A 13,968-nucleotide genomic window follows, 5' to 3' on the forward strand; every position below is an offset into this window, starting at 1 on the left:
GTACCCAAGTTTATTAGATCCAGGTCGCACAGTGTAGCTGCACTAAACTTATGATATAGCTAAAATCTCACAGTCTGTAGGAGGTTTTTAACAGAGAAATACAACCATATGCCTTCTGAACTCAAGTTTCTTTCTTTAAACGAACTTAAAGTAGCTTAACTGCATTTTTAACACATCATAAAACGCACTTCAAACTCAACAGGAAACAAAACAAAACCATCTTAGTTTGTCTTACCACCAGTACCAGTGTCATATGTGAAAATATGCTGTTTTTGCCTGCGGTCTCTCTCTGCCTTTTGGCCAGCTTCATTCTGTTTCGTAAACGTTATGTGCACTACAATAAATTACCTCAGTAGAGCACCTCTGTGTCCATTTAACTGGGGTGACTTTTAGCTCAATAGGTAGAATGCTTGTCTTACATAGGTCCTTTGCGGCAACTGGGGTTTGATACCAACCTTGGGCCCTTTGCCCATTCTCTCTCCTTCTTTCCTGTCTCTATCTAGCAATTCTGTAATAAGGCCAAAAGCCCTTAAAATATTTTTTGAAAGAGGAGCATCTGTATTCAAAAATCTTGCAATCAGGATTTCTAAACACCCAGGTATACCATGATATAGCCCAAGCCCAGTGCCTGAGTACGGTCTCACAGAGCTGCTAGCATGGCTGTAGACTCATGTTGCTCAATAAATGATGTCAACTATTGATTAAAAATGTTATGCAATTTTCTCTTCATCAAGTAACTGACAAATAAACTAATCAGCTTAATCGTATTAATGAGGGGTTATATGTCAGTGTTATTGCTCCGCTCTACCCACTGAGCTGCAAAGAACCACAAGTAAACACCAAAACAAGTCCTCTGGTTTTAGAACAAGTCGTTCCAGTCTGATTCATTGTACTAAAACCAGCTTTATTATGAGTGGAAACAAAAGCTTTGTTGTTGTTGCCGACAAAGAACTCAGTGGCTTCCAGCTTTGAACTGAGCTTTTAAAACAAAATAAACAGGACCTGTGATTGACCCCAGAGGAACCTCAGATGCGGTCGAGCTGCTTTGGTCGTCCAGCCTGTGATTACAGCACAAGAGGAAACTCCCTCTGCAGAGGAATGAATGTTACGAGGAAATAAGAGATTCAAAGAGGGAAAATAAGAGCAAGAACTTGTGTTGGAATGAAATGAATGTAATGTGAGGGGGAGGAAGTTCAAAAGAGGGAAAAATGAGGGGAACCTCTGCTGTTGGAATGAGTTCCCTTTGCATCATCTGAATGTGAGGCAGAGAAAAAGCTATGAAAAGAGGGAACATACTTTTGTTTCCCTTTCTGCAATAATGTGATTTCTTAAAAATCTTGTGTCTGTACCTGGAGTAAAAAATTGGAGAAATCTAGCATTCCAAGCTAAATTTCTCCCAATTTAAATTTTTAATTTTTTTTTGGCCTTGTCCTGTAGATGTGTAACTTTTCGCATGTACACACCAGCATGACAAAGACTTGGGGAGTGATGGGGGGTGTTGAACAATCATTACCTACTGAGGGATACTTAAACAAAAATTTAAGACTGAAATAATTTACTCTAAAACCAAAGCTGACACTAAGTACCCTCAGGCTTTATCCACACTAATACATATTAACTGAAAATGCAAAACTTTTGCTACATTTACACCCAGTGTCCACACTATTTTGTTTTTTTCCAACCCCATAGACTTTTGAAAACACCTGCTGACCCTGTTTTAGTTTGAAAACTCTGGGTTTGCCTTTTACCTTCTTTTTTCCATTGTAACTTTAGTCCGCGCTGAATAAAACCGCAGTGATTTGTGTTTCCACTGTCAGTTTAGACACATCGTGCCATGCTAAGCCGTGCAGGAGATAGACCTTCTAGGCCAGGCCACCTGCCCTCAAGTGGGTAATGGTGACATCTTGCTGACCGCAGCCAAACCCCAACAACCTCGCAGACTCTCCCCCAAACAAGTCATGTGTGTTGTGAGACTCTACTCACCTCTGTCTGCGGGAGACCAGACCAAAGCGATAACACCAACTCCCACATATACTTGATGGGGTCTCATGAGTCACAATGTGTCCTTTCCTGCTAGCAGCTGCTGTGAAATTAGATTCAGCATTTTTTAATGCTACTGTTGCAGGCATGCGCAGGAGGCAAGCTATAATTCCAGTGATTTGTGACTTTTCCTGTGTCCAGCAACGTTATCAGCCCTGCGTTGCCATTGTTGTTCTTTCTCTGTAGTATACTCTGCAACAAGGCAACCAATCACCGAGTAAACACTCTGCTTCCTGTTTACATGTGTTCAGGCTTGTTACAATGGAGATTATTTTTGAAATGTCTGTGTGGACTAAGATTGTTTGGTCACTGTTTGATATTTACTTAAGGGGGTGTGAGACAACGCTTGATTAAATCTTGATCGATTAACGATCTGGCTTTCAGACATTTGGATGGATTTCTGGCTGGTCAGATATTTTGGTCAGCTGTCTGCAATTTGAGCAGTTCTTTGATCCGATTTCCCAACATGGCCACTTTGAAAAGATCTGTTATAAGCTGCAGTGAGCTTGTTTTATTATCAGTGTTGTAAACTGCAGCTTGTTTTAGTTTTATTGAAGTAGTAGTTTACAAGCTGTGGCCACTGAGTCAGACTTAACTGTGACAGAAATACACTTCAGACCATATTGTCTGCATCCTCCAGCAGTCTGCATGTCCACATTCTTCTTACTCTCTATTCAGAGAAGATTTGCACAAAGTAGTGAATGAAACCTTTACTGTTTCAAGGGGAATTTGCCTTGCACAAATCCACAAGGAGTGAGAGAGAGAAAAAGAGTATCAAAGAACATTTCAACAACAACACATAACATAAAACAAGCATCATTTAAAAAAGCATCATAAAACATCCTAAAAAAAAGCATCATCACTGGGGAACTGATAAAAGGACATTAAGTTCAAGAAGTGCCAGTTCCAGACTTGTGATCAGAGCTATTAAGTAGCTGAATGCTGCTAGGGCAGACTATAGCTTCACCCTGAAGGTGTGAGTGCATATTCAGACCACAGAGGGTGCAGATGATCTGCTGTGATCTCATGGGCTGGATTGATTGTGTACTGGTCTGTCATATGAGTAATACTGCACAATGGTTCTCCATTTCTTGCCTCCTAGTTTAACAGCCCTGTCCAGCTTATTCTTGTTTTGTACAGCCAATGCCCCCCCATCCCCACCTCCTCAGGGGCGTAAACATAGACAGTGCAGGCAGGGCAGTTGCACTGGGGCCCATGGGTGAGGGGCCCCAACTATGTTAGGCAGAAAATGAGCCCTTGTGAGTGATTTAGTTTGCCACCTTAGAAATATGCCTGTGTTCGAAGAAAAACTCACATTTAATTGAAAATGGTGCCATGTGCTTTTTATGCCTTTGAAAAAGCAAACCCATCTCCATCATGGTTTTTTCTTTTTTTGTAAAATAGCCAGTAGCAATCATTACACCCTTTTACTGTTAGAATACAGTGTGACATGTTTTGATGGGTGGGGATTAGCTGGGGGCAAAACAATTCTCCACAGACATTAGCTAGTGCTAGCTAGCAAGTTCTGTTGGCATGTTTTGAAAAACAGAAGAAGATGTCGAAGCGCACTTTGGCACAAATTGGACTGTTCGTAAATTCGGAGTGTTGTCTTAATGTACAGTTCAGTTATCCAGAGCACCACACTCTTGGAGTGGCAGACCGCACTCTGGACATTCTGTCTGAGGAGACGGAGCAGCAAAACGCAGCAGAGTGAATGTGTGATTAACTAATCCCTCCGTTAATTCATATACAGATACAACACTTTGTTCCTTCGACCAACAGGGCTCTCATTTTAGCGCAGAGTGTCAGACTTAATTTACCAACACACCATAGGGCAGCTGTGGCTCAGAGGTAGAGCTGGTCGTCCACCAATCAGAAGATCAGCGGTTGATCCCCGGCTCCTCCAGGCTGCATGTCGAAGTATCCTTGAGCAAGATACTGAACCCCAAATTGCTCCCGTTGATGCTTCCATTGGTGTGTGAGTGTGTTAAAAACTGAGTAGCAGGTGGCACCTTGTATGGTAGCTTCAGCCACCAGTGTATGAATGTGTGTGTGAATGGGTGAATGTGACTCGTAGTGTAAAAAGTGCTTTGAGTAGTCGGATGACTAGAAAGGCACTATACAAATGCAGGTCCATTTACCATTTACCGTTTCAGGTCACTCACTCTCTGGGACCGTGAGTGTTACTTGAATAAGTAAACACTGACCAACAGGACCAGACTGGCCAACCCGTATGCTCCCATTCAGTGGATGGATGATGTCACACTTTGTGGTTGATTACTATGCCAATCTTACAAAGGAGGACGACATTTGAAGGGTTTCCTCCAGTTTGTTTTGCTATCACGCTAACGTTAGCTGATGCACTAAAAAGTTAGCATCATGGAGTAATCCAATATTCCTCTTAATACCTCCCCAATTTCTGATGAGGTGGACAAGATAACCCTTAATACACATAACGTTATTCCGCCTACAACAGGAAATACTTTTTTCCTAACCTGATATGAGGTGTGTGCTGCACATGTCAGCATTTTTGATGATCACCTCCGTCCAGTCCTTGCATCTTATCACATTTAACCATAGTTGTTTTAAAATTAAAAATTTAATTAACATTTAAGTTTTGAGCCATGACTCCTTCGATTCTGGCTCCCAATAGCACAACACGACGACATTTTAAGATTCCTGTGTAGTCTAAAGCCCTGTGGTGGTGAACCATGTTTTGCCTCCAGCTAATAAAATGACGTCATAATGACGTCAGCCGTAATAAAATATATGCTTGCTTTACAGTAACTATTAATATGTACAAAAACAAAAGATTCAATTAAACATAATTAATTTTTTCTTTGGTATTTTTGTCCTATACATTTGTCCCATATATATGTGATGATGATTTCTGGGTCATATGTATGTTGGTGTTATCCAGTGTCAACTCTCTATTTGATCATGTGACAATAAGGATGCAGTCACACTGGCGCTATTTGGTCCGCTTTAAACGAACCCTGGTCTGCTTCCACGGATAATTCAGTTCGTTTGGAGTGGTGTGAACGCTCATTCGAACTCTGGTGCAGACCAAATGAGCAAACTCTGGTCCACTTCAAAACTGGGGGTCTCGGTTCACTTGCAAGTGAACCCTGGTGCAGTTCACTTACAGTGGGACATGCAAACAGACTATCCAGCGAACCAAAGAGAGGAAGTGAACCAAAGAGAGGAAGTGACATTGAGCATAGTGCATTTTTGGTAGAAAAAATAACAAAGCCAGAAGCGCGAACTGGGAGAAGCAGAGATAAAAAAAAAAGAAAGAAAGTTTGTTGCCTCGCCTGCTGCTCATACTGGGCAGCCTTTGTGAAAAAACATTTAGGTTTTAAAAACCAAGGTAAAAACAGAAACCCCAAGACTGCATAAATTTGGTGTTGCTCCATTGTTTTTGTGGTGACCAAGCCGGCTGAAGGGGATGGATTTCCATTTTCAGTCCAGGCCAATCGATGAGCCGGGTTTTCTTCTTCCTCTTGCTTTTTTTCTTCCTTTCGTCAGTGGTCGTTTCGGACAATACCACCCCCAGACGAGCAGCTGTTGTAACTGTGTGACGTTGTGCAGGGGGTTTGGTCCGCTTTAAAAAGTGCAGTGTGAAAGTGAACCGAACCAAATGAAGGTGTGAAATTTTTCGGCATTCCCCACCCAATCGAGTCCCCCTGACTATCCTGGTGTGAATGCGCCCTAAGATTATACGGTAGATAGTTTAGGCACATAACAAGTGTGGTGTTACATACATAACACCAGTATACTCTGAGTAAAGCTCTTGTGACACAGGACCTTTATTCACGTGATGCTGCCTTACTTTAGTTAACATTGTTGAGGATGGTTTGTTTGATCCTAATAAATGAGCTGTATAAGTTGCGAGCGCCTTGATAATGTCCAGTGTGAGCATTATAGTCAGTTGTTCTGGTCGTGCAGAAAGGTAGATTAAAAGAATAGAACAGATTAATAAAAATGTGTCCTCCCAGTTTCTATAGGTTATGGTTCCAAAATAAGGTCAGAGAATGCCAACCTCCTGCATGTGTACTTGGATTTCAACAGTTACAGCTGTCCATGTGAACACATCTGATTTTTTGCATAACTTGGTTTCCTGTGTGCATGTAGACGTGCTGACTGAGAGCAGGGCAGAGAGAAGAGGAAGAAGAGACATAAAAAAGTTGGACACAAAAAAGAAAGAAGAGGAAGGTGGAGAGATGAAGGACAAGAGAGACACAAACAGAGAATGTGAGATGGGTCTTCGGCACTCCAGATCATGTTGCTTGAATTGCTTGAAACCAGAAATGACATTCCTGTCCGTAGGAGAATCTCTTTCCTCTGTGTATCAGTGAAGCCTGGAGTTTTCTCTCCCATCTATCAGTCCAACCACAGGACCCGGCCTCGGATCTCACTGGAGGAATAAAGAACTTTAATTACATGTTTATGTCTGTCCAGAAGAGCAGACGATGAGATTACCAAATGATCGTTTCTCAGAGAAAAAAAAAGTCTTCCCCAAAACATGCCTGAAATCAGTAAAGAAGCTAAAAAGTGAAATGATGAGTGCATAATAATTTAATTTAATTTCTAGCTTCTTAAATGTGATGTGATCAGAGAAAACAAAGTGCCACTTTTGGCTCTGTGGAAGTCCAACCAATTTTAGTGGTATGAGACAGAAAAACCACCCAACTGCCAGGATAAATCTTGGCATTGGACATCTCAGCAAACCACAGATTTCATCCTAACATGTCTGAGATAAAAGAACAACTAAAGTCATTCACAGATTTGTACATGATTATGTAGTGGATATTTTAAAACTTTACTTTTTTTTCTCAATGATGTTGTGGTTAACATGTGGTCAGGTGCAAAATCCACTCAGTTATGGTTAGAGAAAGATCATGTTTTGGCCTAAAATACCCACTTTTGGTGACACAATCCCAGCTGGAAATGCTCTGTATCTTTGTAAAAAAAACAACAACTGGCACCCACATTAAGTGGCTAAAAAGCTGCTGGAAACTATCGGGTTTGTTGTTTGTTGGAACAGTGGTCTGTAGCTTGCCCGGCATCTCGCCTAGGTGACACACCATCCACCATCCCCTACACCTCCCGATGACAAACTCAACTTATATACTATTTGAATTTAGAAACGTGGATATTATATCTATGAAATGTACAAAATGTAGCGAATCCTGCATTGTCCATCCATCCATTTTCATCTGCTTATCCGGGGCCAGGTCGCGGGGGCAGCAGGCCGAGCAAAGCACCCCAGACGTCCCTCTCCCCGGCAATGCTTTCCAGCTCCTCCTGGGGGACCCCAAGGTGTTCCCAGGCCAGACGAGATATGTAATCCCTCCAGCGTGTTCTGGGTCTGCCCCGGGGCCTCCTACCAGTGAGACGTGCCCGGGACACCTCCAGCAGGAGGCGCCCAGGAAGCATCCTAGTCAGATGCCCGAACCACCTCAACTGACCCCTTTTGACACGAAGGAGCAGCGGCGATGTCCGAGCTTCCTCCGGATGTCCGAGCTCCTCGCCCTATCTCTAAGGCTGAGCCCAGCCACCCCACGGAGGAAACTCATTTCCACCACTTGTATCCGCGATCTCATTCTTTCGGTCACTACCCAGAGTTCATGACCATAGGTGAGGGTTGGGACGTAGATGGACCAGTAAATCGAAAGCTTTGCTTTCCCGCTCAGCTCCCTCTTCACCACGAAGGACCGGCGTAGCGCTGATAATTAATGACTGCACTAATAATGTGAGGTGTGTGTGAGCTGGATGCCAGCGGCCGTTTGGTTTTGTAGAGAAAACTCTTAATTCTTTAATGTAGGTTTAAGGTCTGTGGGAGGCTTTATGTGTTGTTTTGAAGGAGGGTCAGAGTGTTTGCTGTCTCTGCAGCTGAAGTGAATTTACACTCTCACAACTAATAGTCTGTCCTGTGTCTCTGAAGCCTGAAACTTCTGATTTTTCTTTCTCACTCACTTTTAATATCTGGATAATGACAGACTGCACTAGAGCAGTGGTTCCCAACTGGTGGGGCGTGGTCCAAAAGTGGGTTGCAAGTCCATTCTGAATGGACCACAAGTGACTCACAAACGTGTCAAGTTTGTACACACTTTATTTTTCAGTACAGTAAATTTTCCAGCTCAGAGTTTTTATTTTGAAGTGCAGTTTCCTGCTATAGAGTATCTTTAAATAATTAGATCAGACCTCTGCCAGGGGCTCTGGGGATTCCTCCTCTGGCACTTTTTATAAACAAGCAATAGTCTGACGCTTTTTTTTGCACTCTGGCACCTTATTTGCACCGAAAGTACAAATAAAATCCAGTGTGAATCAGTTCATTTTCATTGTGAATTAGGAAACGGTCAGTTGGCCACCTGACATCCTGTTGTGGGCCAGATTATTATTATTTTTTTTTTACATCACTTCATTCAATTCATTCAAGTTCATTATCATCAAGGGACTGTAACAAACAAAGTAAAGCAAAGCAAAAAGGACAAATATTGTTCAGTTTTTTTGCTTTTCAGATGTGACAATTTGCTGCTTTTCTTTTTCATACATTCATGGTACAAATATTAAAAAGGGTCACAGAGTATAAGTACCTAGGTAATTGGTTAGATGATAAGTTAACCTTTAAATATCATGTTTCCAAGCTGGTGACTTCTTTACAAATGAAAATTATTTCATAGAAATAGACTCTCCTTTCCGCTGCATTGTAGAAAGATGCTTGTTAGGGGAACTTTTTTATCAGTCTTAGATTATGGTGATATTTTATGCATGCACGCCTCAGCTGCCACTCTGACGCCCCTGGACTCTGTGTATCACTCTGCCTTAAGACTCATCACTGGAGATAGCTATGACACCCATCATTTTGATTTCTATGCCAAGGTAGGGTGGCCCTCTGTCTGTGTAAAATGTGAGACACTGAGTTTTTATTTATTTATAAAGCTCTTATCAGTCTTTTACTTTCTTATGTCAGTTCGATTCTATATCCAGTTTTCATATGTACACCTGCAATGTGGAACAACATGCAGGACAATTTAAACCTTTCTCAGTTTTATCCATAGGGCAATTCAAATCTTTAATTGTATCATATTTTACTCATAGGTGGTCCTGTTTTACCTGATTAATGTGCTCTGCATTTTAAGAGTTTTTATTTATCATTGATGCTTTAATTTATTTATTTTTCAATATTTTTAATTGTGGTTTTATTGCTTTTTACTTCTAATTGCCACTTTTATGTAAGTTTGTCTTTGTTTTTTTCTGTGTCTAAGTGCTTTTATTTTATATTGTTTTATTTGGCTACATTGTAAATGAGGTCTCTACCTCAATGTATTTCCAAATTAAAATAAAGGTTGAATGAATGAAAGTAATTTGAAGATATCGCTTTTGGCTCTGGGACATTTTGAAAAAGATTTGTTGATGAAATGATTTTTCACTTTTCGCTAACATTTTTTTAGAGAAAATAATTATCACTAAAATTGAAAAAATAATGTGGTTCTTCATTTATGATGTAAATAATTATTAGTTGCAGCCCATTCAGAAATCTTATTTCATTTTTATGTGAAACTTAAGCTTGTTTTTTTTTTTTTTTTGTGACACCTTTTCATTTATCCAGCGTGGATTCTCTTAGACTTTATATATTTTATGTATGTGTTTTATGTAATTACAAGTGTGTGTGTGTGTGTTTGTGTGTGTGTGTGTGTGTGTGTGTGTGTGTGTGTGTGTGTGTGTGTGCAGGCCGCGGGGACCTCCAGCCTCAGCTGGACAGCGCCATGCAGGATGTCAGTGATAAGTACCTGCTGCTGGAGGAGACAGAGAAGCAGGCAGTGAGGAAGGCACTGGTGGAGGAGAGGAGCCGCTTCTGCTACTTCGTCTCCATGATGAAGCCCGTTGTGGTCAGTCACACCTCTGTTTACACACAGACACACTGACTACGCGTATAAATAAAACAGCAGCTCTATGAACTGGACTGTGGCTGTTCAGAGTTAATGCTTCACCAACAGTTTCTCTTCTGAGAAAACACCTGCAGACCTGAGAGGTGGTTTGTAGTTTACATATTGATGGAGGTCAGCAGCTGTAGTTGGGTTGGAATCTTCTCCTACATCGTGATCCAAACACTTGCTGCTTCTCCAAAACATGGCTGCATACACAGCTTCAGTACTGTAGTAGTATTGCTGCAGAGTTTGGAGCCTGCTGATGAATCTGTGTGTCATCAGGAGGAGGAGATGTCCATGCTGGGGGAGATCACTCACCTCCAGACTCTGACAGACGACCTGAAGACACTAACCATGGACCCTCACAAGCTGCCCGCCTCCAGCGAGCAGGTACAACACATCCCCTCACCTGCACCTGTTACATTATTATGTTGTTCAGAGGTTCCCTGGAGTCTCCTCTTTCTGTCTCTTTGCAGGTAATTGTCGACCTTAAGGGCTCTGAGTGCGCCTGGTCCTACCAAACTCCACCCTCGTCACCAAGCACCACCGTATCCAGGAAGTCAAGCATGTGCAGGTTGGTTACCATGGCTACTGAAACTTCCCATTATCTCAGCAAACCTCCCAAACAAGCTGAAACATGTCATTTTACCCTGCCTGTCATCTGCTGCCTCCCTGTGGTCCATGGGTGGAACTGCTGGTTTATTTTTTAGTAGTTGAATTTTGTTGTACTCAGAGTAGTGAACTACATTCCTTTCTGTTGTATTAATATTTAAGGGGAGTTGCAACTGATGCATTTCTTTTTCTACTTTAACATTGTTGAATCCTGATCGGTATAATTCCAGTAGTTTCTTCATGGCAGCTATTTTTGGTGTGAGTTGTCAAGTGTTTGAGATAGCAGCTGTAGAGATGTCTGACTCCTTTCCAGTATAAGAAAACTAAATGGCACTCGGCTTGTGGTTGTTCACAGCACCAAAACAATACATTAAAAAAAACTCAACAGCAATGTCTCTTTCCAGAAATCATGATCTGGTTACTCAAGATAATCTACACACCTTGTTGTGAGCAGTTTCATGTAAAAAAGAAAGAAAAAAAGTGCCAGCTTTCAAGAGTGCGGAGGCAGGTTGCTTCTGAGGTCGCTAAGTGACCATAACCAGAACTGTATCATAGCCCACTTATCAGAAGTCCTGAGTGCACAGCTGATCTTCTTTCAGGCGCTGTTTCTTAATTCAATTACATTTTATTTATAAAGCCCAATATCACAAATCACAATTTGCCTCAGAGGGCTTACAGCATATGACATCCCTCTGTCCTTTGGACCCTCACAGTGGATAAGGAAAAACTCCCCCCAAAAAAGTGTGTATTGGACCTAAAATATTATCTGTGGGACAGATGTAAAGCTCTGGCAGCCCTGCACTAAAATGATCAACTTCTCCATATTTACCACAGAGTGATGTTTATTGAGGAAGAGAAAGATATTTGTCACATGTGACTGGTTGGTCCTCGTCACATAACATGCGGTACACGCTTCTACATTCCAAAAGTTGAACTCTGTTTATCTCAGGGTACGGCGATCGTGCCTTTAAAAAAAACAAAAGCCATACCATGAAAAAAAGCCATACCAAAAAAAGGTACAAGTAGCTGGCTAGCTGTTATCCTCCGATACGCCGAACGAGTTTTGTGGATTAAAAAACTACACTGGACTTCTTGTCGGCATGAGGGTCAGTAAGTACAGTCTGTATTTTCATTCTAAAGTGGCCATTTCCTTTAAGGGTAAAATGTCCCTTTAAGCTGCAAGGAATCATAGAGGGTCAGTGTCTTGGTTTAGTTCCCAGAGTCTTGCAAAGTTAACTGACTTTCCTCTGATTTTCACAAAGGAAAGACACAATGGCTGTTTTTCAACATATTTCAGATTTCTCTTAAATGAAAATGTTTTTTCAATGAAATGTAGTTGAGAAAAACTCTATGCTGTTGCAGATGACACTTTATTTAAGTCATTAAAGATTATTGTTAATTGTAAAGTTTCGTCATCTAAAACACACATCACTGCTCAGCTCAGCCTTAGTAGTCTTTTTCACGCTTGGATTAAGACATGTATGTATTTCCCAAGCTATTAAGAGATGTTATCAAAAACATTAACTTATTGGTAATCAACCTTTGGTAAAATTGAGTGAACTCTCCATACAGACCTGGTGACCTGACCATACAGTAGACCCATCTCACATTTTCTACCTTGAATTGACTCCCATGTCATCCTTCCCCTCTCCATCCTACAGCAGCCTCAACAGTGTGAACAGCAGTGACTCTCGCTCCAGCGGCTCACACTGCCACTCCCCAACCTCCCATTTCCGTTACCGTGCCTCCTCCTCCTCTTCCTCAGTGCTCCCCCAGCAGACACCAGCCCGCCTCTCCTCGGTCTCCTCCCACGACTCTGGCTTCATCTCCCAGGACGCCTTCCAGTCCAAATCACCATCACCCATGCCCCCAGAAACCTCACAGGTAAGGAAATACGTAAAACACTGAAAAACAAACTTATTAGCTGAATAAGAAAATTAGACATGTGAAAAATATACACTCTGTCCCAACCTCCAAGCAGGAAACTGGACGATAAACTTTATACCTTTAGCCCTTTACTTAGATTTACGGCACTTCTAATCAGTAGCTTACACCAGCAACAGACTTGAACTACCATTTACTGTACACCGAATGTAAGACAGTACAACTAAATAGCAAACAAACATAACAAAATATAGTATAACAAAGAAAGTCAAAGTATAGTATGCCATAAAAATGTTGTTTAAAAAAAAGTCTTAGTATTGAATGGCATAAAACATTATAAAAAGTTATAAAATAAGATGCCTTTAACTAATCATAGAAGTCAAAGTGTGCTATGTCATAAAAAAATCATAATGAAGTCATAGTAAAGTATGTCACAAAAAATCATGCAAAGTCATAGAATACTACGTCATAAAAAAAATAATAAAAAGTCAAAGTTTAGTATGCATTAAAAATCATGAAAAGTCATAGTATAATTTGTCATAAAAATGTATGGAAAGTTATAGTATATTGTTATTGTTATTATTGTTGTAAAGTTGGTGTTAAAGTATTTATTAAAACCTCACAAAAAGTCATAGTATATTATGCCAATGAAAATCATAAGAAAATCTACTTATATTATCTCACAAAAAGAAATCACAAAGTTATAGTAAGATGTACCATTTACAATCATAAAAAACATAATATGTATGCTATGTAAAATGATTTGAAAAAGTCACTGTAAAATATGCCCTAAAAAACCTTAAAAAGTCATGATATGTCATTTTAAGAAAAAACATTTTTGAAAAAAAGTGTAGTAGTGTGTAGTATAGTGTGTGTAGTATACTAGAAAGGATTAATTAAAATTTTCATAATATACTTTGTCATAAAAAAGGTCATTTTAAAAGAAGTCTTGGTGTAGGATGTCATAAAAAATCATTAAAATATAATTGATTTTATGTCGGAAAAGTTTCACGAAAAAAACAACAAAAAAATCTTATAGTTTGTTGAAAAATTTCATCATAAAATGTCATAGTATGGTATGTCAAAAGAAGAAATTAAATTAAAATATTAAAAGATGTCATATTATAGTATGCCATAAAAAATTAATCAAAAAATGTCATAGGATAGTTAGTTAAAACATTTCACCAACAAATGTCATATAATAATGTCATAAAATTTTCATCAAAAAAATGCCCTAGTATTTCAAAAGAATTCACTAAAAGATGTCATAGAATAGTATGCTCTAAAAATGTCATCAAAAAATATCATAGTATAATATGGCAAAAAAATGTCATCTTAAAATGTCATGGAATAGTAAGTTGAAAAAATTCCCTAAAACATGTCATAGTATAGTATGCATTAAATCTTTTGTTGAAAATGTCATAGTATAGTGTGTTGAAAACTTTCACTAAAAAATGTCATCGTATAGTATGTTGAAAAATTTCATCAAAAAATGTCA

At 40.0% G+C, this 13,968-nt stretch overlaps 1 protein-coding gene across 1 annotated transcript in view; it reads left to right on the top strand.

The window, feature by feature from the left end:
- LOC126383561 (protein MTSS 1-like) overlaps positions 1–12,582 on the top strand; it is a 118,533-nt gene extending 105,951 nt beyond the window's left edge. The window contains exons 8-12 of the mRNA XM_050034075.1: positions 9,778–9,935; positions 10,257–10,364; positions 10,451–10,548; positions 12,248–12,470; positions 12,568–12,582. Coding sequence (XP_049890032.1) covers positions 9,778–9,935; positions 10,257–10,364; positions 10,451–10,548; positions 12,248–12,470; positions 12,568–12,582 — 602 coding nt within the window. The remainder of the gene's footprint in view (positions 1–9,777; positions 9,936–10,256; positions 10,365–10,450; positions 10,549–12,247; positions 12,471–12,567) is intronic.
- The last annotated feature ends 1,386 nt before the right edge of the window (positions 12,583–13,968 follow it).

Source organism: Epinephelus moara, chromosome 22, assembly GCF_006386435.1.
Source record: "Epinephelus moara isolate mb chromosome 22, YSFRI_EMoa_1.0, whole genome shotgun sequence".
NCBI lineage: Eukaryota > Metazoa > Chordata > Actinopteri > Perciformes > Serranidae > Epinephelus > Epinephelus moara.